Below are 26,540 nucleotides of genomic sequence, written 5' to 3' on the forward strand. Positions count from 1 at the left end.
TGAAAACTAATAAGGCACAGGCCCAGTATTTGTGTAACATAAGTAAGTAAAATAAAACTTAAATGACTTATATAGTAAAATACATATATATATTTGCTTCTGTTTCTCTGAATAGATAGATAGATAGATAGATAGATAGATAGATATAGATCTTCAACAATAATGCTTAAAGAAAACCTAACTTCAGTTGATGAGTTAGGGAACTAGAGACTTTTTCATAGATTATAGGCACTTTTGAACACTTTATAGTTTGCTGTAACTTTTTATTTTCAATCCCTGTCATTTTCTTTCTTTTTCTGGATAGATGTGTTTTGCTCATGTGTTTTGCTCAGCACACTTTATAGTTTGCTGTAACTTTTTATTTTCAATCTCTGTCATTTTCTTTCTTTTTTATGAATAAATGTGTTTTGCTCATTTTCTTATTGTCAGCACTGATTTACCTTGTGACTCCTAAGATGTACAAATAGAGAAGAGCGATTTTTCTGAGGTCTCTTGACAAAGATTGGCAGATTGAAAGAGCAGAATGAGTGAAGAGGGGGTATATTGATTTGTGAGAAAGAAAATGAAGTAAAATTAACCCATCTGTAAATGGCATGAGGTTGTGGGACAATGGAGAGGAGTGAAACTGAGATGTGTTCCCCAATTCCCTGGGCTTGCTCTATACCCTGGCCTCAGTGGCCAGGATAATCCTGTGACTAACCAACTGGAGAAAGGTGACACCACCTTTAGAGGGTGAACAGAGGGGAGTCTGAGTGCAAGACACCCTTAATAAGTGTCAGATGATCACAAATTAGATATTTAGCACTCAGCAAGTAACTGTTTGATAACTGTAATACATCAAAGGACTACAAATAAGGACCAGATGGCTGATGGGGAAGAAAAGCCCTGGAGGGACCCAAAGTGATATTTGTTTGGTCCTCTAAGGGTTTTCTATAATAAAGACAAAGATGATGGCATTGGGCTAAAAAATTAAAATGACATCACACAGAAAAATCAGAAGAATGGCATATTTTTATCTCTCCTTTTATAAGTTAATGGATAGCAAATTTCAGAGTAGCCTATAGAACCAAGAAGAAAATTAGGAAAGTGCCATGGATGATCCATTTTCCTACAGAACCTAAAAATACTTGACCTGGGCTCCACAAAGAGAAGATAATCCAAGAAAATCCCAATTCTCCAGTTATGTGGATGATGGAAACATAACAAACCCCTTCAGAAAATTTCCTTCATGAGACTTTTTTCTTTTCCTGATATTACTGTGTAGCTTTTAAAAAATATTATTTCCAGATATTAATTCTGTTTTGACTCTGATAACTCAGTGACCAACTTCCTTTCCCACACTTCAGATATTGCTAGAGTAGAGAAACCAACATATGCAACTCCAAAATGCACATAGGTGTTATACTATATGTTGGCAAATCGAACTCCAATAAAAAATATACAAAAAAAGAAATGCACATAAATGCCTAATGCTTTGTTGTAAGCATTAGGCATTAAAGAAAAACAGATGCAAATAAAGCAAAAATAAATCAAATGAGTGATAAATCATGACTTAGTTGTCCCTAACTTAGTGAATTGAGAATAGCAAGTAGAGAATAATTCTACATTTGCAAAATGAGACGGTATACAAACTCTGGAAAAGTGTCTATGTGTTTGTTTTTTGCAGAAATCAAACATTTATAAATATCTACAGAATTATCTATAGAAACAACTACACATACCTGGATGTCATTGCAAATACCCCATGGTATTTGCCTTTAAAAATAATACAGATCACATTAATAGTGGTGATGCAACCATAGATGAATATTCCATTTTGTATGTATAGAACCTGCTCAGGATAAGAGTTCTGGTTTACTTATAATAAGCACAATGTTATTGTGACAAATTTCACTACTCTACATCCATAAATGACAGGAAATGTCATCTCTAGTCCTTTGTAGTTAATATCACCTTACTCTTACAAGCAGACTTGCCAATTTTTATTGGTCAACAAAAATAGTAGGATACACAGACTGAGAAGGAACTGATAAACGTTACCCTTAGGTGTACCATCATTCCTTGTATCATAGTTGTAAACCCCATTGTAGGTGCCCAGTGCTGAATCTATGTGGTCGGAATTTCCTGGCACCTCATTGTTCTGATGTGAACCTGGTATCCCTGTTTTGAACTTCCTTTCTCTCTCTTTCTTCTGGCTACATACTGCACATGCGACTCTACCTTCAATCAGAACCTACCTAGAGAATATTCCTTCAGTACAGGTACTTCTGGCCTCACAAAGCTCCAAGGTTGGATCTCTCCTAGTTAGCTGGTGTTGAAGGATCTTTCACATTTGCCCTCTTTGTAGGATTAAAAACCCAAAATTATAAGGCAGATGAGCTAGGTGTTAGGGGAGGAGCTCAGGGAATAGAAGGAGATGAGGTCACATAACTTTATGCATAGTGGTTTCCAATAAATACTTATTAAATATTTCTTTGTCTCAAACTATAAAATTTCTAGAAAAAAAAGGGCATTTACCAATCAGAAGGGGCGTCTCTCCTTTGTCATTTTTGGTGTTTGGCCACACTCCCTTTTCTAGTAAAGTTCTTACATTTTCCACCAGACCAGCTTTGACTGCCAAAGTCAAGGGTGTTTCTCCATCAGAGGTCTTGAACTCCCAGAGTGTCTGGTAGGATGCTGAAATGTAAAAATATTGTATAAAGTTAAAAATCTTTACTTAAAGGATATCACAGAGATCAGAATAATCCAATGTTATGTATTCTAGATTGAACAAAGTCAATTGATGAAAAGGAAAGATTAAAAGACATGATTCAAGTTTATCAAATGATGGTGAGTATAAAAAGATAGGCATAAACTTGACAGAAAACTAAACTCTATGTTTCAAGGTGATTTTTTTAAATGGATTATAAGCTCTTATTTTTTGATAAATTGTAGCAACTCCTCAATCCTTTGTAGCGTTATTTAAATTGCACCTGAAATTGGTTTGTGTCAAATGAAATCTGTGAGTGTGGGAATAGGAACATATTTGAATACTGTCAGAATATGTTAGAAAATACCATACTTAACATCATCTTCTGTATCTGTTTGTCTGATTATTTAGTTATCTATTTTTTGCTGGCTGGCTGGATAGTAAATTATCAAGTAGCTATGATTGTCTCCTGGAGTGAAGAATGATGGAGTAACATTGAAGTTTATTGAAAGATAGCGCACTCACAAGATGTTTTAAAAGTTGCCAAGATTGGGACACCTGGGTGACTCAGTGGTTGAGCATCTACCTTCAGCTCAGGGTGTGATCCTGGTGTCCCAGAATCGAGTCCCACATCGGGCTCCCTGCATGGAGCCTGCTTCTCCCTCTGCCTCTGTCTCTGCCTCTCTCTCTGGGAATCTCATGAATAAATAAATGAAAATATTTTTTAAAAAAGTTGCCAAGATATGACAAATATTGTGCTAGAACATCAGGATTATAAACATTATTAGTAATACTTAACCCTGGGTCAATTTACTACGATATTTACTAATGTTTGCATTATGAAAAAATTAATGTAACACAAGCACAAAATATTGCAAATGTACTTATTACATGATAACAATCTGCTGGAAATTGTTAAGAGATAATTCAAGATGAAAAATTAAAAGCTGACTCCCAAAAGCAAAACAGCTTTGTATTCAAATCAATCAATTCATGATATGTATAAACTTTTATTATTTTTAGGTTGTAACCACCTCTTTGAGCCATCTTCAACCACATTCTTAGAAGGATGCAAATGGTGAACTCTGAACCCCACAAAATGTGCTATTTTTTTTTAGAGGGAGAGTATGGGTGTGGGGGTGAGGAAGAGGCAGAATCTTAAGCAGGCCTCATGCCCAGTGTGGGGCCCCACGTGGGGCTCAATCTCACAATGAGATCATGACCTGAGCTAAAATCAAGAGTCGGACACTTAACTGATCAAGGCACCCCATAAAATGTGCTGATTTTTATACTCTGAGTATAAAACATGGATATTCTCTTTCCCATATTTCAAATAATCTTTTACTCTTTTTCTTTTCCCTTGTGTTTGTTGGGAACACTCATAACTTCTACATTTTTGCTTTGGTTTGGTCAAAGGGATTTTATGTTCTCTTACCATCCAGAACAATTTCAAGTATTTGTTGAATGGGTTGAACAACAGCTTCGTGCAGTGGAAACCATCCTTTTTCATCAGCTTCATCCAATGCATATTTATATTTCACATATTCCTGGAGCTCAAGAATGTGACCTAAATTAAATGCACGGTAACATATGTCTGTCTCAGCAAAGTGAACTCTCCAACCTGCCCTATTATAGGAAATACACCCATTTACCTTGTTTTATGGCTTCCACAAGTTTTCTGTTTTGATCACTTAGTGGTGCAAATCTACCAGAGAAAGAAAAATAAGCCATATTTATCCCAGTGGTGTACTTTAAACACTTAACTTATACTGACTTTTTGTACATGATTTTAATAATTAAGATCTACAAGAAGTGCACATAACTGATTCTATCTACTTTAAAAATGCAAATGTTTAAGAATCAGATACAGAGTATATTTATGATACAGTAGACCTAGGCACGTTAGTACGGATGACAGAATACAAGATTATCATGCTATCTCTGAAATTAGTTCTAAGCAATGAAGCAGAGTAAACACTTGTAATCAGAGTCAGAAGAGCTGGGCTCAGATTTCATGATTTTGTGATCCTGGGGAGGCCAGTTAGCCTCTCCGGGTAGTGGTTTTTTCATCTCTAAAATGATGAGATTAAATAGATCTCTAAGGATTCTTCAATTTTAAAAACTATGCTCAGTAAGGTTTGTTGCCTTGAAGTTAATAACTGCTAATTCATAGTTTTTTAATTGGGAGCTTCTGATCCACACTGCCTGTTAGAGTCTTTAATCAACTGATTTACAAGAGAATAGCCTGAGCATTTACTAAACAAACTTCTAGTCATCGACCCAACAGGCTGTGATTTCAACCCTCATGGCAATTCTCTGGTGTGTGTGTTTATTCAAAAGAAACAAGGTATTTCTTAACAAATCAATTAAACTCTATTAAGTAGAAACATCTGTTGGCATTATAGGGTTGTGAAAGCCTTCTTGGGAGCTCTGTTGGAGATAAGGGAAAAATTAAAGAGACCCAATGTAAAGGTACTATGTCCATTTTTAAGAATAAATAAACATTTATTATTTATTTTTTATTTATTAAAAGCAATAATTTTATAGCCCTATTCAAAAGCACTACGAAATTTCAGAATACAAGATCCTCAATACTATAACAGAATGCAAACTAAGGTTTATCTTTGTCAGATGTATGTTGTTCAAGGTAGAAATCTACCTTTTCAGTTTCATACTCTGTAACTCCTGCTAACATAAAGCATTAATTTTGTGTTTAATTTACTAACATCTGTCATTTGGATAGTAGGTAATTGAAGAGACTGTGGTTTACATAATGCTGGTTTTCAATAAAAGCCCTCAACTCTTTCTCATTCTTTGGGGCTAAACTTAGGGGCTACCCCATATTATTTTTCACAGTTTGATGATCTAAAAATGAAGTACATTACTTATAACGGTTGTCTGAGTCAGTAGCAGAATGGGCTCTAAAATGTTCAGAACAGACCTATCTATATTTTAGTTGTATAAATTGTACTTGCAAATTTGTTCAAATGACTTCTTGTCATTTTATTCTATATTAATTTATATTAATTTTATATTAATTTTTAAAAATAGGCAATCCTATGCAACCAAATTCAACCATTTAGGTTGAATTTCCTATTTAGAATTTCCTATTTAGGTTATTCACATCTTCCACAGAAGGTGGGGATTTGTGGAAGGTCATATTGCCAAAACCTATACACAGTGGCCCTTGTAAAGCTATTGATTCTCTGCCAGAAAAGAAGAATAATCATTTTCCTAGAGGAAGAGTCAGGAAGTGTCTTTCATTTGATCTGACAACAAAATGAATGCCATAAAGAAATTTTGTTGAGGACAATTTGAATGTTACCTTTCAGAATAAAATACAGACTTGCTGGCTTCAATGGATTCTTGAATACTGAGCTGAATATCATAACTTGTAAGATGGTCGTCATCGGGGTCATCATTAGTATCCATGACTGGGTATAATTTTGAAAGAGGCAGTTTCTTATTATCAGCAAACGACATAGAACAGTACATACAGTTAATGTGAAAGATGCCAAATGAAGGACTAAAATGCATTCATCTTTCCCCATTGAACAAACATAAATGCAGTTAACATATTCATCAGTATTATATATGAAGCCCAACCTAACTTTTGAAACCTTTAATTACTTGACCTTTGCACGTCTGCATTTTCTAATTTGGGACTTTTTTTCATTAATAACTATAGTTAGGCTTGTAAGAACTCATTTTCCCATGCTTCTGACTTACACTAATCTCAGCCTACCAGTTGTCTGAAGATACTGCTCTACATAGCACATTAGAAGTTTAAAACTCAAACCAAGAAGAAGTAAGACAGAGACAGGAATAGAGAACAGTGAGCCTTTCACATTCTTAACTTTTAATGCTGTGTCTGCTTATTTACTAATTTATTCCTTTCCTCACATCAGTAATGGTTTTAACTGGCTGCCTTGAACTGCAGTTATTCTGTCTTTGTGTCCAGCTTCCTCTAACAGACTCTATGCTCTTTGAGGTAAGGGCTTTACATTACTATCTCTGTGCCTCTTAGGACTCTAGAAGGAGCTTGGCCCAGAGAAGCTTCTTAATGAATTAAACAAAACAGAGAAGACATGAAGGAAACTTTGAGTAGAAGGAAATGAGAACTGGGGCACCTGGGTAGCTCAGTTGGTTAAGGATCCAATTCAATCTCAGCTCAGTTCTTAATCTCAGGGTCATGAGTTCTTGGGATCATGAGTTCAGGCCCCACATTGGGCTCCATGCTCAAAGTGGAGCCTATTTAGGGAAAAAAAAAAAAAAAAAAAGGAACTGATCTTTCAAGCACTTTCAAGTTATTCTTCCTAACTACTGTCTAGTCTCACATATGGAGTGAACAAGTTTCAAAATTCCAGAACTTTAAAATAAACAGGAAAGGGTTAATCTGATAAAACCAGCTATAAATTCTTAGAGAACTTTCTTATTGACTGGCTCTGTTCAGTGTGATAGACCACATGATTCTCTGGGTACTCCAGGAAATCCACTTCTTTGGACTTGTGCTACCTGCATTCCTGGCCATGGAAAGATCCTTTTTGACACCTTGGCAAAAGTGCATCCTTATTGCAGTTAGGGATGCTGGAACTACTACTACAGGGGTAGATGTGGTAAAGACTGGCTTTATTAAGAGAGGCTTAGTTGTGGGAACTGCCAGCAGGTAAATAAACCTGGCAAACAATAAGCAGAATAAAAATGAATTTGTGCTTTTGAAGAAGCGCAAAAAAACAGAGTCTTGTGGGCTGATTTACATAATACTAGTGGCTCTTTCTAATGCACTCACTTGTTTCAACTAAGAGCCACCACAAGAGGTTATACAGGATGTGTACTATACAAGTGTTCCTGGCCAAGGAAATTCAGCCAAATCTACCCGGTCACATTGTACAATCTGGCAGAGTGCTATGCATGCCTCCAAGGAAGCAGTATCTTCTCATTTGCACCAAAGTACTATGGCACATGAAATTCCTGAATTGAGTCGAGCATTTTTCAACAAAAGGAAGTTAAACAACAACAACAACAACAAAGGCTAATTATTTAGTGTTTTGGATAATAAATGAGGAGAGCTATCTTTTAGCAGCTAGTTTTCCAGGCTTTTTCCAAAGTGGAAGGGTCTTAGGATTTGGTTACCCTCCTTCAGAAAAGATAAAAATATCGTGGTAGTGATGTTCATGATGCTTGAACCTTCATATGGCTATTGTTTGGTCCCCATGTTTTGTTTTCTGGCTGGTCTAGCAGTCTCAGAGCATCATTTGAACAACTGAAATAAGAACCATCCTAACTCCATCCTCAGACCAGAGACCAACCCTCCAAGAGAGTCTCCATACCTCTCCCTGCATAGCTCTGTCCATTATAAGCCACTTCCCTGAAGATAAACACAAAAATGTAAAATATTTCTCATTGGCTTATGTATTCCAAATATCAAATTAAAGGAGTGTCTGTCATTACTATTGGATCAACTACTCTCTCTTACTTAGGAAGGAAATTTAGTAAGTGTAGAAGTCAAAATAAATTCTATGACTAGGTTTAATGATCAGTATGAAATTATTTTTGATTGGTGGTACTTTATGAGCCAAAATGTATGATCTATTTGAAATTTTACATGGTAGTGTGTCTTTCCAAGGAGAAAAAACAAAAGCAGTTTTCCATGGGCAATTTTCAAAACACAGCTGATATATGCTTTACCAACTTTCATTGTTCAAATTTAGCTAAGCTCAAACTTTAAGGACAGTTCTACACATGCTGCTAGCTAGCGTACCTGACCTGGGAACTCGATGGCATCATTTTGATTGTATTTTCATTGCTCTGCACCAGGGCCTACTATTATCGTGGAACATAAAAGAGAGAATAGTAGTAATAGTAGTAATAGTAGTAATGCCCATGAGAGTAGCAGCATCCCCTAAGCACATTGCCTCATACCATGATATCTCAGTCTACTCAAGAAGCCAACATGTACCCTCAGGGTCTTATTCACAAAATAGATTCAAGTAGTATTTTATTTTTTATTAATTATTCATTGGTTCATTGTCTATCTCCTCTCCCTAGGACGTAACCCAGTAAGACCAGAAAATTAGTCTGTATCTAGAGAAGTACCATCTTAAGGCCCGTAGTCTCTAAATGTGTATTGAATTAATGAGTGAATGAATGAATGAGTTAGTTAAGAACCCACTAATATAAGCTAGGCCCTGCTTTATTCATACAACTGACCATGGTACTCAGGTATGGAGTATTTCTTCCAACAAAACAAATCTGATGGCCCACTCTGTGCTTGGCTTCATTTTTCTCACTTCTGTGCTTTCACATTTTATTCTTCCTCATGCACAAGTCCCTCCAGCAGTTCCACACTCATGGCCCATACTACCTCAGGCCTGGTTCACAATGTTCCTCCTGTGGAAGCCTTGCTGAAATGTTCCAGTTCCCCTTTGGCCTTCCTTATCTGTAAGCATCTCCTCCCACATGATATTTTTCTAATATCTGGATTTATACTCCTTTTGTATTTGCCTGGCAAGTTCTTCACATATTTGTGTTTTGTGTTTGTACTTGGATTATTAGTTTTCTGGGGGAAGGAAGTACCTTACTTTCTTTTTCTTTTCTATCTTTTCTCTCTACTTCTAGTCAACTAGGAGCAAATGGGTGTTCTCAGTGCAAAAAAGTTGTTGACTCATTACTAGCAGGTGAGCACTGGGTCCTTCAGACAGCACAATTAGATCATGAAGTTCAACCTGTGGTATTGCCTGCCGCCTTTCTCACTGGTATCACTGTGGTGATAGGGGGATTGCATGGCTCTGGGATTAGTAATGGAATCCAGAGCCTTTTACCTATTTAAATCATCAGCCCAGTTCTAACCCTGCTTGAAATTTGGACTTCCAGTACCATAGACTCCTTAGAGAACTGAGTTGATCTGTGGAAAGTTTTGTTGTTGTTGGTTTTAAAATGTCATTTTAACTTCCATCCAGAACAAAATTATCTAAGGCTTTTAACTGTTTTGTATCCCTAACAACTGCTGGGTAGAAATAGTTAGGAAACTCTTAGCACATGGTACAACCCCTACCTAACACAAGCTGTCTCCAACCTTTTACTGAAAGCTTGGGACGAAATGAAGATCTGTGTGCAGGTGCACTGAAGTGTCAGGCAGATAGTCAGAGAACATCACTGGAATGAACCCAGAGATGTTGAGATGCAAGAAGAGCAAGAGGAGAGTTATTTATCTGTATCTCAAATTTAAAATGACCAGGACTCGATCCCCACTGAAGGCTGGCAGTAATCTATTGGCCACCTTTATGTAAAATTGTTTAGATAAAGCACCAACCAGGAATTTGAGGAAAGGCCAAATAATATTTTGACCTCCTTTAAGACCTCTTCACAGGGACTCCACTTCTCAGTCTAGAGAAAGTACCTGACCCCTTCTAACTAATGGTTTGCCAGTCTTATTCTGGAGATGCCCACTAGTGAGATTTATTTATTACTGATAAGTAGCTGCTTGCCAAATACCTAGAACAATTATATTGGACAATTAACATTTTCATTTAAAGCATGGGTTAATCATTAAGAGATGAATGGATAAAGAATGGAGAGATGAATGGATACGTATAATGGAATATTATATAGCCACAAGAGGATGAGATCTTGTCATTTGCCACAACACAGATGGACCTAGAGAGTTTATGCTGAAGGAAATCTGTCAGACTGAGAACAATAACCACCATGATTTCATTCATATGTGGAGTTGAGAAAAACAAATGAATAAACAAAAAGCAGGATCAGGCCTATAAATATAGAGAACAAACTGATGGTCACCAGAGGGGGATGATAAAAATGGGTGAAGTGGAGAAGGAGATACAGGCTTCTGGTAAGGGATGAATAAGTCATTGGAGTAAAGGCACAGCATAAGGAAGATAGTCAGTGATATTGTAATAGTGCTGTGTGGTGGCAATGGTAGCTACACTCACAGGGAGCATAGCATAACATAGGGAGTTGCTGAAACACTGTGCTGTACCCCTGAAACTGATGTAACACTGTGTGCCAACTATACTCAAATAAAAAATATTTAAACGTAAAATAAAAATAAAATGCTGGTTAACCTTCCTTAAGGTCAAGAACACATTGGATGAAAGCACTGGATTCTCTCTCCAGAGAGATGCATACCTACTCGAAATTCTGCATAAAATTTTGGAGAATTCATGGGTCCTTGGAAGCCCTGTCATATATCCCAGTAAAAACCCACCAAATTAATGATTTCCAAGTGCTAAATGTATTATTCATGTTTCAGTAATTATTAGTTTACTTCATAGGCAGGCTGAGTAAAATCCTAAATTTAGATAGTGGGAAAAGGGTAAGTGGTGGTCATGTAAGCTTTAGAATATCTTCAGTACTAAAAAACCCTCAGTGATTATAAACCCACTTTGTGTACATTGCCTTGCTTTAAACTACCCAATTCTACTTTGTCAGTATTACAGATTCACTGTGTGTAAGTGGAAACTGACCCACTCAATGTCTCAGAGCTATTGAGTCTGGAGAGAGCACAGGTAACTTCATTTTTAAGGTCTTTCTGAAGCAGCAGGAAAACAACCCACAGTCTGTTGCCCTTTAAAGAAAACACTTTGATCTCGCTCTTAACAGCCAGCTCTAAATGACAATAACTTCCAAAAATAAAAAATAGCTTACAGGGACACATAAATCTTTATATTTGGCTCCCTGCAATAAGGTTTTTGTTGCTGGGGGTGGTCTGCGGTGTCCTAGGCTTGTCTTCATTCTGTACTTTTTGTCTTGGAATCTAAACATTACTGTCTTTAAAAAAAGGATCTGTATACCAGTTGGTGCCTGACTGAAGTGGTCAGGAGGTTGGGATGATGTTGCAAGGGATGATGCAGGAGTGAACACAAGTCCATGACGCCTCTCTGCAGCATCAGATTCTCTAAACTACCTCTAGTCCATGCTCCATGTTAACACTGTACTGTTAATAAGTTTGTGGGTCCTAAGCAGGGCTGGCTGTAGCAGTTTCCAGAGTGTACAATCACTTCCATGCAAGGAAGGCCTTTGTGTCCACAAATATCACATTGCCCCCGGCACCTGTCACCCGAGTGTCATTCAGTTGCATCAGTGAAAGATTCTGTTCTTTAGTGTTTATTGTTCCATCTTCCAGTGTCCCTTTTAAAATACCAGCAGCACTATACTGGTTCCCAGTGTAGGACTAGGATCTTTTGAAATAGTTACTGAAGATGGCATGGGGTGGAGAAGATGTCAGCGTGTCTAAGACAGAGTCTAGTGGGAGGTAATAAGGGGGAATAAGTAAAGGAACATACAGTAAAATTGAAATTTCTTCACAGTTTTACACACAACTCAAATCCAAACCCAGAGGTTCTGCTGTGTGGAATGGGGGACCCTCATACCCTGAGGTGGTTTTTTCTTACCCTCAAACTGCTACAGTTTTTGAGTGATGTGTTCATCTACTGGAGGTCCCAGAGAAAATCATCAGCATCTGTCCTATCAGAGGAATAGCAATAGTGAAACAAGAGTTTCATGTGTTGGTTTTGCTAAGAAAATACAGTTATTATATCCAAAACAGCATTCATTTTCACTTTCCTGCATTTTGACCACTTATATTTGTAATCTTAATTATATATTAAAATCAATATAAATAAAACTTCGTTATAACTTTGGTATTTACTTGGTGGCTATGCACTTTTGCTCTTTCAGAATCCTGTGAAACAAAGTGTCTAATCAGATCAGTGGCTTCATTGGACTGATTTTAGCAAAATCAACCAGTCAACTAAGAGATTTCAGAGAGACCTAAAATTCTGTCAGAATTGGGGTCCAGTCCATAGACACAGGTAACTTTTATTTATGAGTAATGTTACAGCAACTCCCTCCTCATGGTGTAATTTTATACATGACAGGGAGACCTAGACCATTTCTCCTTCCTCAGTAGCACAACTCACTCTGCTGATAAATTGAGCACAGACACACACAGACACACACACACACACACACACTTAGTTCAAAAAATGAATGTTACTTTTATGTTGCCTCAAAGAGATACAACTCGACATTTTAGAAAACATACAGAGAGGCAAAATATACTATTGCCTGAATAAATGAGTGATTGAATAATCAAATATATACTACTCATAAAATTAGCAAATTAATATACTCACCCTGCGTTTTTTGTGTCATATGTTTTTACAAGTTCATTTCCGGCTTTGGAGCTGCATTAACTGAGGCTTAGTTTCTAGGTAAATATACTGCTGATAAGACCTGTCATATTAGTTTTGCTTATCTCTAGTTTCATATTACAAAATTAGATATTTTTACTCTCTACTATTGGTTTCTATGTCAAATTCAATTACAACAGAGATATGGGAAGATGTGTACTAGTTTGTGCAAATGATGCACAGAACAGGAAGGAACTCTAGATTCACAAATAGGTGGCTCTCTAGAGGAATATAAACATAGAATAGAAAAGAACAGAGCAAGCATGGCCCATGAAAAGGTAACTTATTAATGGATGTGCCCTTATAACAAGCTTGAGTGATAATATGATTTTTTAAAAGCCCTACCCTTTATCATTCTAAATCTGGGGATCTATCTTGCAGAAATTATCAGAGATGTGGACAAAAAATTGCATGTGAAAAGGTTCCTCTCAGTCATATTTAACTCCCAAGACATTAGAAATAATAAAATATCCAACAAGAGGAAATTTGTGTGAGACATTATTGTATACCTAAGTAATGGAAAACTATGCATCAACTAAAATTCATATCCTTGAAGAATATTTATTGCCATGGATAAAGTGTCATCTATGAGAATGATGTTCATTTAATCAGATATGATCAGCCACTTGGAAGGAACTAAAATTGACTTTATGAAGCCAAAGCTTACAAAGCCTTTCAGAAAACTGGCCTGGCAGCTGGCTCACAGGCTGAACCTTACAGGTGGTGAAATAGGCCACTTCTTGACAGGGACCTTGGTGACTTTGAGAAGAGAGAAATTTGCACAAATTTATAGGTAAGCAGGTGAAAACTGATGGAGAGAGTTTCTTGGCTTGCGGAAAAACAGAAATCTGGAAGACTGATCCATCTACTTGAATCACCCAAAAGTAAAAGCTTTGTTACCTAAGTTATTCTGTCAGTCTGCATGAGACCAAAAGTTCATTTCCCACTAATTAGTGAATGGCAGCTTCTGAGGAAGGTGAGGCCAGTTATAGACCAAAAAAAAAAAAAAAAAAAAAAAGCCACATTTATTTACATAACTGAGTTATAGGGTAAGTAAAAAATGTTTCGACTACATTAATTCGCTACAATAACTCTAAAAATGAAATGATGTCTCTAGACACTAATAAAAGCGTTATGTACTATGTATGTATATGAACACACCACTGTAGTATGTCTATACTATTTATATGGCATATGTATATACTACTATATGTACGTGTTTATTTGACACGACAGAAGTTTCTGTCTGAGGCTCAAGTCAAATCTTTTCCCATTCAAAACTCAAGCAAAAATGAGCCACTGCATTTCTTCATATTTTCTTTTGAAATCACACACAGGCTATTGATTTCTTTCTGGGGGAGACAGTTGGGTGTTACAGTTGAAATTTTGTTCAAATCCTGCCCTCTGGATTAGCTGCCTCATTAACTCTGTTTGATGTGAGTACTCAGCAAACATTACCTGTAATTTTTCTGTAGTTGAACTCCTTTGGAACGAGGAACTAGAATTCTAGGGGTTGTTTGGCAGTTTTAGCTCTATCCCTTACCCTTGACTAGGCACTCTGACATACTCATTATTTCCTTCTTCCTTTTCTCTAGAAGCACCAGACTTCGGAGTTGACCATTAGGTTACTCCACCTGTAAATTCCATTTACAACATGTCCAACAAATAATTATCTCCCCTCAGCCCTTACCAGCAAAGTGACAGGAAGTTCACTATATCCCCACAGAGCCTTTCATCTTTGGTCAGCTTTAACAATTAGGAAAAAAGTGAAGTTGAATCCATCTCCTCAAATCATTATTCTGTGATCCCAGTTCTATTCCTCTGAGTCACACAGATAAAATGTTGTTCCTCTGCTACATGACAGCCCTTTAATCATTCCCCAGGAAAGCTGTTAAATCTCTAGTGAGGCTTCTCCTCCAGAGGTTGGACAACTTTTCTTCCTGTGCCATAGGTTCACCTCCATCCACCATCTTGACTGCTTTCCTATAAACATACTTGTTTTTTTTATTTTTTTTTTTATGATAGTCATACAGAGAGAGAGAGAGAGAGGCAGAGACACAGGCAGAGGGAGAAGCAGGCTCCGTGCACCGGGAGCCTGATGTGGGATTCGATCCCGGGTCTCCAGGATTGCGCCCTGGGCCAAAGGCAGGCGCCAAACCGCTGCGCCACCCAGGGATCCCTAAACATACTTGTTTATCCATTTCTTTCTAAAAGTGGCTCTGGACCATAGGCTCTGATGGCAGCACAACAGCTATAGTCAGATCAACACAACACTAAGCAAGCATGACTGCCTCCCTTTTCCTAGACACTATCGATCTGTTAATTTAGCTTAAGCTCAGATGAATTTGGGGGCTACCATGTCACACACTTGATTTGGACCCCTCCTGGCCTAAACTCTACATCCCTTGTTTTTTCTTACATTATCACTATGCATTTCTGCGCAGGACTCTTTATGTAAACCTATTACATTTCTTTTCATTTTTTTTTTAAAAGATTTGACCTTTATTCCAGTCTGCTAAGATCTAATTCATTTTCTATCCTCCAAGTATTGTTCTATTTGCAGATCTATTTGCATGTCCTCTATATGTCCATCTGCTCTGTTAATAATGATAGATGTTGAACAGAAATTGGCATGGGACGGAAAGGTCTTCAGGTTGACATTGATCTATTATTTAGCACCCTTCAAGAAAAGCTGTTTATCCAGTTACAAATCCTCCCAAACACACCACCATCCAGTATTAATGTCTTCTTTTTGATAACAAGAACATCATCAAGAAATACTGTCAAATACTTTGTTGAAATACAGATGCATGGTGTAAATTTCCTTTCTCTACTAAATCAAAAAGATAAAGGAGGAATATTGACTCAGCAGTTCTCAGGATTATTATTTTTCTCCTAAGGATTTTCAGACCATTCTATTCATTCATTCAAAAATATGTGTTCAGTGTCTGCTATGTTCCAGGCATAGTGCTAGACACAAGACAATAGGATCCCTCCCTTGGGGAGTTTGCTGCCTTAAGTAATGCATTCTAGACTTTTCCCCAGAAACACCATAGTCACTCCCCTCCTGTCCAAGGTTTGGCAAAGAGTTAAGCACACAGCATGTCCTCAACAAATATATGTTCATTGAATTTAATAGGTATTATAAGTAGCATCTACTGAGCACTTTCCTGTGACATGTTAAGTACCTTAGTCGATAATGACAATTTCTATAACACACTTTCCCCCCTTTTACAGACAAGGAAACTGAGGCACAGAGTTGGTAGGTAATTTGCCCAAGCTTACACATCTAGTAAGTGGTGGAGATGTGGTTATAAACCCAGTTGTTTGGCATTAGAGGCCACACAGGCTTACCCACTACACTATAACTGATGACCCATCTACTGTAATGAAATTAATGAAAAGATGGTCTCATTTCGTAATCCAAATATTCACAAGTTTTCTAAAAGAGTTTAAGCAAACAATCAGCAAACCTATCAAACAACTCTCACCTAAAATGCTTATATTTCCACTAATTTCCATTTGAAAACAAACTATTTCCACAGAAACAACAGAAGTGTAAAATTATGGTATTTCACAACAATAATATGTTCTCAGCACAATACAGAGTTAGAACTTCCTTGTCCACATCACTGATATTTCAAAGAAATAATTTCATTTTAGATGTAGAAGGTTATTTAGATGTTATGTGTTCACTTATGAACCAGATGGGTGATTGGCTCAGGTAAATTCTAAGGGCTTTCTAACCTCAAGATTCCATGATTTATTTTGCAGAAACAAATTTCCAATCCTACTGAGTTCCTTTTTTTCATCTGATTTAAAAAAACTGAAAGGAATTTTTTGATCTGAACATAAAGCATCCATCTTTTGCTGTAAATGATGAAAAAGCAGCAATAGAAATTTATTTTAATCACAAAAATCATTTAATTTTTATCCTCAGAAACGAGGGCAAGCTAAGACCCTTCTGGAATTCTTTGGTGTGTATATTGACACTTCCTAAAAGCCTATGCATTCTTGATCTGTTTTTCTCATGGCACTACTATGCTTCATAACCCTGCTATGGAGTTAATATTCTATAAACAAACAAAAACAACTCTGCCTTTATTCTGTGATTTAAAAGGCCTTAGAAAGGCAAACCCATGGATGATCAATGGAAAAGAAAGTAATGAGAATCTACCACAATACGTATTTCCATCTGTTTAAAATATTCCCAATACTAAGCTACTTAATAAGCTAGTTGGTGAGGTACAGATCAAATATTTCATAATCTCACCTTTTGGAATGATCGTCTTGTCATTCTTATCCAGGGCCTTGCCTTCCTAAACCAGAGGAAGTGCTTTGGAGCCAATGTGTTCCTCTGTGTATCTAAAATTAAGTAACCAGTTGGTGGTTAAATTAAGATCTGACCTTGTACAACTGAAACATAAGCAGTTCCTGGCACACAATAAAGTATTACCCATGACTTCTCTAGACTCTCATCAAAAGAAACATAAGCCCACAGAGGTATAACAAGATTATCTGTGTCCTGATTGGTTCAAAGAGACTCATGAAAACAAACGATCTGCCAACCCAGCTGCAGTGAGGGTTCCTGATGAGGGAACCAAGCAAAACCACTTCAATAGAGTTTTTATGTATTTTAAAATTAGTTGTTCAAGAGACAAAACTGTAAGTCTGTGTATCTGCAGATCCAAATCCAATTGTAATCAATTTTAACACACATTATTTCTCATTCTTCATCTTTTAGACTCATGTCAAATCTCATTAAATACCATCTTCTTGGTATAGAAATTTACTTTTATTTGATTTGTTTAGTACCTGCCAGTCTGATACACTGATGAGGATAAGACATTCAGTGACATCTAATCTAATGAAGAATTTTTAGGTCAAGTTATAAAACATACATAGTCTAAAATAAGTGAGCCCCAGATATAAAGCAAGCAGAAAAATCAGGATTTTGATTGGGGAGGAACGTTCATTTTCTATTAAAAAAAAAACAACAACAATATAGTTGAGTGTCTTACTGATTTTCTAATGAAAACTATCTGCCTTAAGTTTGTTTTGACATGGCTATCCTTGGATTAACTCAGGCCACTGTCAGCATTCACAAAGCCATCTGGCTTCTGTCCCCACCACTCCACTAAAACAACTCTTCTTAAGGGCTTCAATGACCTCCTAGTGTCTAAAGACTTTGCATTTATTACTGTTCAGACCCTCTGTTAGATTTCTGCTGTTAGTCCCTCCCTTTTTCCTGAACTATCTACTCCTAGGCTTCTGGGAGCACAATATGCTTTTGTTTTTATTCTATCTCTTGGACCTATTTTTTGGACTTGGTGTCAATGAATAAACACATTGATTATAGTAAATTTACCAGTTTTATTTCAAAACTTGGACTACCATAAATATGAAATTAGAGGTCCTAGCTCCTCTTGGTGATAAAAGAGGCTGTACTTGAGTCATTCTCAGAGCAAACCCTGAGAAATATTATATATTTATGCCACTGCTGTGTCTTGAAATAGTCAAGGTTGAGGGTTAGAACATTGTGCATGTTTTATAATTGTTACTTTAATGTGGAATTTTTCAATAAAAATTCTTCCAAAAAACAAACAGCATTGTGAAACTCTTTAGTTTTTATGTGATACTTTTTCAAACTAACAATATTAAAAATTCATATGAAGGCTTAGGGTATAATGCAATTTATGGATAAAATCTATACCCAACATTTAAAAATGTGGTTTGGCACATTTCAGGGACATTTCTGCTCTTATGTCCATCAATTTATGCCTGTTTTATCCATTTATATAATAGTTACTATAGATCTCCTTAGATCACACAATATTTAAAACAGTGCTTAAAATAACAGAAAGGACAAACAAGAGAGACCATGTGGCAAATAAATGAAAATATGTTGCTGATGATATAGGCCTATGAACAAGTCTTGCCTTACCACTTATTGTCTCTGTCACCTTAGATTTGCTATTTAAATTATCTAAGACTCAATTTATTCATCTGTAATGAGGAATAATAATAACCATAATAATGAAAATAATAATACAAAGACCATGACACCAACCTATAGAGGTCTATTCCTCAAAGTTAGTCATCTCTACACACACAATAAAGCATGTTTTGAGTAATTCAAATATTTAAAAGAATGATCTGTTCATATGCTCATAATCATTTCCATAGTTGCCCGTTTTGGAAGTTGGCTTTTCCTGTTGATCTTCTCAAAATGGAAACAAAGTGAATCAGATTTTTGAACAGTGGACTTCAGGTTTGCCTGGAAAGGGTTTTACAAGAAAGGGGGGTGATCAAGCAGTGAACTTTTGAATGCAACTTTTTGTTCTGAGGCAGGCACATATAATGATACTGACAGCCAAATACATGTCCTTGTATCGATATATGGCAAGAAATCCATGTCCTGTTTCACAATGGTAATTACAGCAATGAGGAGTCTTAGGTTGAAATGGTTGAAGCACAGTGTTAGAAGGACTGTCCCTGGAAGCACCATTCTTATTAGGGAACAAAGGATTTGGGTACGTTAACTTCCAGAAAGCACATGGCACCCTGGCCTTCCTGTTTAAGGCACCTGCTGCTAACACATTCCTTACTTGCTCACAGGTACTCTGTGTTCCTGAAAATGTGGGGTTTGTAGGGCTTTGACCATGAGTTAAAAATACAGATCTTGCTAAGATTAGCCAAACAATGACATCCACCCCTGACAAAGCCGTTTTTCAGATTCCTTTCTGATCCAGCCCGTTCTTTATAAAAGCCTTATCACACTGCAGCTTTATCTTTGCCTTCTGGGCAAAATGCTATGGTCCTTGGAACTCCAATAAAAAAAATTGCAAAAAAAAAAAAAAATGCTATGGTCCAGACTCCTTGGAGAATCCTGCTTTGTTTTGTCCTATGATTTTGTAGTTTAGGGAGCAATTTCTATGTACATGTCTCTTGGTTTCATTTTTACTTTGAAATACAGTATTTCCAGTTATCCCCTCCACCTTCCTCCCTTTCATGTGCTTGTTCATTATTTTCGTCGTGGGGGGTTGTGATTTAAAAATGCATATTTTATTTCAATTGTATATAAAACAGAAGGGAAATGTGAGAAAGAGAAGAAATCCATTATTTCTGGTGTTCTTCCGAGGATTTTGATAATTGGTTGTTTGCTTTTGCTGTGCTCTCTGCTGTTTTGTTTTGTTTCTGACTTAAAATCAAACTGAAACTGTGAATAAAATGTATCAGCACCACACTCCATCAGGGTGCTGATGTCACAGGCCTCTGGGGAACCTTCCTTCTCTACATCACTCCTGACACCTTGTTTCCATACAGCAGCACAAAGGCAAGCGACAAGAAAGTCATTTTTAGTAAGGTACCACCGTAGATAGCACGCTAAAGCAATGGTGAGCAAAAAAAGTATGAAGAATTCTGTTTTGGCACTTAGTTACATGTACCACTTTATCAACCAGTGTCTGGTAAAGTGCTTGCCATGTAGAAAGCACACATGAAGTATAAGCTAATTGTTTTCTAAACACTGTAACTTGTTCATATGGGTTAGCAGTTATTGCCTTTCTTTTTTATTTAAGATTTATATATTTAAGAGAGAGAGAGAGTGAGAGAGCAGTGGAAGGGGCAGAGGGAGAATCTCAAGCAGACTCTGTGCAAAGCGTGAGCCCAAGGCAGGGCCTGATCCCACAATCCTGAGACCATGACCTGAGCCAAAACTAGGAGTCAGAAGCTCAACCAGCTGTGTCACGCAGGTACCCCAGCAGTTATTCCTTATTTATTTTGACTAAACGTTAATTCACTGAAAACTGAGTCATAGTAAATTTCAAGAAAGCAGGATGATGTAATTAATTTTCACTACCATGAAAGACATTTCAGGAGTATCAAAGAGAAAGAAACCTGGATTAAAAGAAGGCAGGGAATTTGGATTTTAGTTTCAGATATGTCCATGTTTTTGTGAATTAAGGTAAATAATTTGAATGTCTATGTCCTGGTTTCCACCTATCTAGTAATTCTGTTTTTGTTATTTCACATTATTGATATGAGATTAAAACAAGAGCATAATTATGGAAGTTCTTTGAAAAAATAGTAATCACTCTATAGATAGTTACTATTCTAGTTCAGTTGATCCTTGAATGTTTGAACTGTATGAATGACTTATATGTGGATTTCTTTTTTGATATGGTTCTGTAAATGTATTTTCTCTTATGATTTTCTTAATACTTTCTTTTTTCTAGCTCACTTTAAGGATACAATAGAAAATACATGTAACATACAAAATGTGTGTTAACTGCTTATGTTATTGGTCAGGCCTCTGGTCAACAGTAGGCTATTAGTAGTTAAATTTTGAGGAAGTAAAAAATCATACACAGATTTTTGACTGCCTGGGTGCTGGCATCCCCAATCTCTGTGTTGTTCAAGGGTCAGCTGTATTATATCTCTGGGACCTAAAATGGACATTAAAGAAATATCCCATTTGGCTGCCTATTCTATACTTGCACACACATATTTTAGTATATGCAGAATGGTGCAGGGGTGCTAGATCACTTCAGAACATATATGCTAAGACAGGTGGGAGACACAGTTCCAGTCCTTAAGAAGTTTACCAGTTGTGGGAGTGGCTCTGTCAGTTAAGCATCCGACTCTTGATTTCAACTCAGGTCATGATCTCAGGGTCATCAGATCAAACCCCATGTCAGGCTCTACACTGAGCATGGAGTCTGCTTGGGATTTTCTCTCTCCCCCTCTCTCAGCCCTCCCCCACATGTTCTCACACATGCTCTCTCTCTCAAAAAAAAAAAAAAAATTGAAAAAGAAGTTTACCATTGGGTAGAGAACAAATAAGTAGAAAAGAAGCCAGAATTTGGTGAGAGCTAAGGCATAAGTAGCCCTGGAGGGGAAGGTCAGAGAACAAAGACATATACACATTTGAGTTTTAAAAAAGGAAAATGGGGGATCACTGGGTGGCTGAGCGGTTTAGCACCTGCCTTTGGCCTAGGGCGTGATCCTGGAGTCCCGGGATGGAGTCCCACGTCGGGCTCCCTGTGTGGAGCTTGCTTTTCCCTCTGCCTGTGTCTCTGCCTCTCTGTGTGTGTCTCTCATGAATAAATAAATAAAATCTTAAAAAAATAAAATAAAAAGGGAAAATGGTTTTACATTAATAGATCATCAAAGTACTTTGAGATCTTCTTTTTCTTCTTGTCTTTTGTAATATTGATTTCTTACATACCCCAAATTGATAGTACTAAGGCAAAGAGACTTTCACTATTCTTAGTATCTTATTTAATATAAACTAAACATAATCATAAGCAAGGCTATATAATAGAACTTTATATTGGCAACCTAAGTAAAATTTGAGTTACTGAAAATTCAGTATTTTATACTCTTCTTTATGAAAAGGTTGATGTTTTTCATGTGTGCCTATTATGTTTAAATGTTTTTGAAGCTACTAATGCATGAAATTCTACCAACTAATACTTGGTTATGAAAGGAACATTTTGATATTAATTGTCATATAAAATTTATATGAAGTTGGTAAAGAAAACTCACCATGTTAAAACTCCACAATCTCAATGTAAATCCATCCTTTCTACTATTAAAAGACCTTCCTCTTGCAGCTCTTGCATTCAGATCTTTATTTTTTTTAAAGATTTTATTTATTTATTCATGAGAGACAGGGAGAGACAGAGACAGAGACAGAGGGGCAGAGGGAGAAGCAAACTCCATGCAGGGAACCCGATGTGGGACTCGATCCCGGGACTCCAGGATCATGCCCAGGGCCAAAGGCAGGCACTAAACTACTGAGTTACCCAGGCATCCCCAGATCTTTATTTTTTATATTTCAACTTTGACCCGCTGTTTTGTGGTATGTTCAAATGATTTCAATATGAAAGGTAAGCTTAGTGATTCTTTGAGGAAACTAGAAAAATGTGATTATTTCTGCTAGGCTTAGATTTATCTTTAATAAATAAAGATAAAAATAGAAATAAATATCTTTGATATCTCCATGCAGATTTGGTAAAACAGCAGATAACTCTGGATTTCCCAAAATGGTATTTCTACTAAATATTTGGTTTAGTTGTGACTTGATTTGAAGATCTAATATGCAATTACCATACAAATAAGGCATTTTTCATTTTATTCATGAGTCCTATAACATCAAAAATATCAAGTTGAGTTTTGAGGTTTGTTAAGGTATTTTTATGCAGCTTGGAATGCTTTGGGTAACCTCCCAATCCTGAAGATCTGAACCATTCAGTCTCAGTGTAAGCAAATACTTTCAAGGGGACTTTGGGTGGGATATAACAGTGAACCAATTCAAGGGCTATGGAGCATCTTACAATGTCATGAATGGTAGGACCCATAGATGTAGATGAATGCAGGATTCTCACCTGTGCTGTATTTGGCAAATATTTGTTGAGCATACTATGCCAGGTTCTGCCCTAGGCCACCAATGACCTGCCAGGTCTCTATTCTTGAAGAATTTACTTTTACATTAGTAAATATTAAACAAGAAAGTAAATTGTAGTAAACTTTATGAAGAAAATAAGCATGACAATACTTGGTAACAAATATGTCATATATGAATATGTATGAATATGTCCACAAGTAATGGATCAGTTTGGGGACTTAATTCTAGTGCTTCCAAAATGGGGAATCAGGAGTTTCTTGTTTCAAAAAAAATTGTCACTTAACAATTGTTAACAAGGTTAACAAGGTTAACAAGGTTAAACAGTTTATTTTTCAGAAAATTTAATCAGAAAAAATGAATCTCTAAGAGGGGGAATTGGTACCCTAAGTCAAGTGCAAGATTATTTGAGCCCTTCACTGAGATAATTATATCCTACAACTGAAAAACACAAGGAAATGCTACCACATTCCTATATCCAACTATTCCTTCACTGGGACCACACTAGATTATTACGGCTATATAGAATGGAGTGATATTTGGGAGGGCAAGTCATCCCTCATCATTTTTCTTTTAAAAATATTTTTGTTATTTCAGATATTAGTATCTGTTAGGTCACTTTTTAAGTCATCTAATCAAGATGGAATTGTGACTGGGAATACACTAAGATTAAACTCCTTTGGGAAAAGTTGACATGTCTAAAATATTTGATATCTCCATGCAGGAATACAGTATGTTTCAATTTATTCAAAACGTTTCTAAAGATTGTATTTTTTTTATTCATGAGAGACCCACAGAGAGAGGCAGAGACATAGGCAGAGGGAGAAGCAGGCTCCCTTTGGGGACCCCGATGTGGGACTCCATCCCAGGATCCCAGGATCATGACCTGAGCCAAAGACAGATGCTCAAATACTGAGCCACCCAGGTGCCTGAAAACTTTTCTTTTAAACATACAGAAAGTGCGATTTTTTTCTTAAGTCTTGTTTCTTAAGTATTCCTTAGTATTTTGCAATTTTTATTTCTTTGTGAATAGAATTGTTTTTCCTCAGTATATTTGAATTGGTTATTTCTGGCACATAGAAAGCTAGCCCTCTTTGTATTTTTATTTTGATTTAGCTGCCTTTCAGACCTCTTATTTGTTCTATAATTTTAGGTTTTTTCCTGCATTCTCTATTTTTTGTACACAGTGCCAACATGCTGAGGTATTGGAAACCTTATGAAAAAAATAAGGCACTAGCTTGAAGGGGAAGAAAAAGAGATTCACTATGAAACATTTAGAAGTAATTAGTATGTAAACACTAACTTTAACACTAAATTAGTATGATTCCCATAGAGCAGTGGTTCTCAGGCTTGGCTCCCATTGGAATTACCTGAAGAGCTTTAGAAAACCCTGATGGCTGGGTGCCTCCCCCAGATACTCTGCTGTAATTCCTAAGCATCGGGATAGAAAAACTCTGCAGGTGATTCTAACACATATTTATAGGTGACTTAAAATAACAATTTCATTGTCATACAAAAATCTCTCTTTCCTTCCTGATTATTAACTTTGTGTTTTGACATATCTAACTCTTGATTTTAAAGAAAAAAAAATATTTTTTAAACATATACTCAGTCTCAAAATCATATCTTCCCTTATTCACCAAGTCTTTTTTGGAGCAGTGTTACATTCCAGACATACTGTTCAGGGTATAGGAATGAATAAAACACATTACCCTCTGACATGCAGGGATTTTTATCTGTTTGAGTACTGGCTTGAGTTGGATTTTGGATTTGTAAGAGACCAGGATAGAGCCTAAGCAGCCGGAAGGATAGAATTACCATTGACCATGATGGAAAATGTTCCAGAAGGAACAGGTTTAAAGAGGAGGAATAGGAGTTAAGTTTGGATCATGTAATACCTGTTTGAAATAACTATTAAAGTCCAAAAGGAGTTAAATAGGCAGGTGGATGTGCATCCATGCTTGGGGGCAGGGAAAGGCTGAGCTGCAGAAATAAATTAGTGATATTTAAAGCCATGAGGCTAGATGAGCTCACCAAATGAATACCCATAGATATAAAAATAAATACATTCAAGGGATGAGGCCTGAGGTTAACTGAAGCTTCAAGATAGAATGCAAGCCAAGAGAAGAAAAATATTTGCAGCATGAGGGAGTGACCGACTGTATCAAATTCTGCTGCTAAGTCAAATAAGATGAGGACTAGGAACTGACCATTGGATTCAGCAACCTTTAGGTTTGTTTTCTATTCCAAAATCATCTCAGTAACCATCCAGGCTTCCTTTTGTGATTTACCATCTCTCTCCCCCTCTGCCCTGCTTCTTGGTATGGGGAAGAGAGAGATAGTGTTCTTATGTTTGGGAGATTGTAGGGCTCAGGGGTAGCCCCCTAGATCTGGAAATATTGCTTCCTTTTCTTATACTTTTTCTCTCTGAAAAATCTCTCTCAGCTCATTTTGTTAGCCTCTGATGAATAAGGCACATAGATTTGTAAAAAGCAGTTCATTTAAAGTTTATACTAGCAATTGCTTTATCATGAAACCATGTCATATCACAGACATGTAAGTAGAATTTACAATTCTACTAATCCCTTAGAAAATCACCCAACACAGAATGAGCAAGTGGGTGAGGTAGAAGGCAGGACTGGGTGTGATAAGCACTGCTGGTGAGGACTTTTGGAACTGTTTGGAGTTTTGCTACACTTCATGGCCCTCACTTCCAGCTTCTTCTCAGAGCTCTTTCCATGATAGCTCCTGAGATCTGAACTGGTCAGGACACTTGGAAATGGGCCCATCTTTCACCTTTCTGGATCTTCCCTTTCCCAGCTAGAATAATAAAATGAGACCTCGAATTAGATGAGCTATTTCTCTTTCAATTTTAAGGATTTATAATTCTTAAATATGAAATAACCATTTCATGTTCTATAGCTTGAACAGTCCTTACTTTTAAAGTTTCTGATTGGGCTAAAATACTTCTGTGTGCAGTGCTGGCCATTCCTTTGCCTTCTATCTGACTTAGATTTTGAAACAGGCTAATGGGGGGCAGGGTGCTTGGGTGGCTCAGTGAGTGAAGTGTCTGACTCCTGGTTTCAGATCAGATCATGATCTCAGGGTTGTGAGTCCAGCTCCGTGCTCAGCACTGAATCTACTTAAGATTCTCCTTCTCCCTCTGTCCCTCCCCTCTTCTTTTTCAAATTAAGTAAATAAATGAATAAATCTTTTTTAAAAAGGCCAA

At 36.8% G+C, this 26,540-nt stretch overlaps 1 protein-coding gene across 23 annotated transcripts in view; it reads right to left on the reverse strand.

Annotated features, from left to right (window-relative positions):
• The window catches only part of ASB15 (ankyrin repeat and SOCS box containing 15), a 63,610-nt gene that overhangs the window by 20,735 nt on the left and 16,335 nt on the right, over positions 1-26,540 (reverse strand). For 5 of the 23 annotated variants that reach the window (XM_049093495.1, XM_049093494.1, XM_049093481.1 and 2 more), the window contains 7 exons: positions 17,177-17,268; positions 12,103-12,175; positions 6,015-6,151; positions 4,342-4,394; positions 4,125-4,256; positions 3,215-3,385; positions 2,518-2,676 (listed from right to left, as the gene is read on the reverse strand). In XM_049093495.1, the coding sequence (XP_048949452.1) occupies positions 2,518-2,676; positions 3,215-3,385; positions 4,125-4,256; positions 4,342-4,394; positions 6,015-6,151; positions 12,103-12,138 (688 nt within the window). In that variant the 5' untranslated portion in view covers positions 12,139-12,175; positions 17,177-17,268. Of the gene's footprint in view, positions 1-2,517; positions 2,677-3,214; positions 3,386-4,124; positions 4,257-4,341; positions 4,395-6,014; positions 6,152-6,819; positions 6,941-12,102; positions 12,176-17,176; positions 17,269-26,540 lie in introns of all 23 variants that reach the window. The other 18 variants (XM_049093486.1, XM_049093484.1, XM_049093488.1 and 15 more) reach the window with 13 other exon arrangements.

The sequence above is a fragment of the Canis lupus genome, chromosome 14, assembly GCF_003254725.2.
Source record: "Canis lupus dingo isolate Sandy chromosome 14, ASM325472v2, whole genome shotgun sequence".
Taxonomy (NCBI): domain Eukaryota; kingdom Metazoa; phylum Chordata; class Mammalia; order Carnivora; family Canidae; genus Canis; species Canis lupus.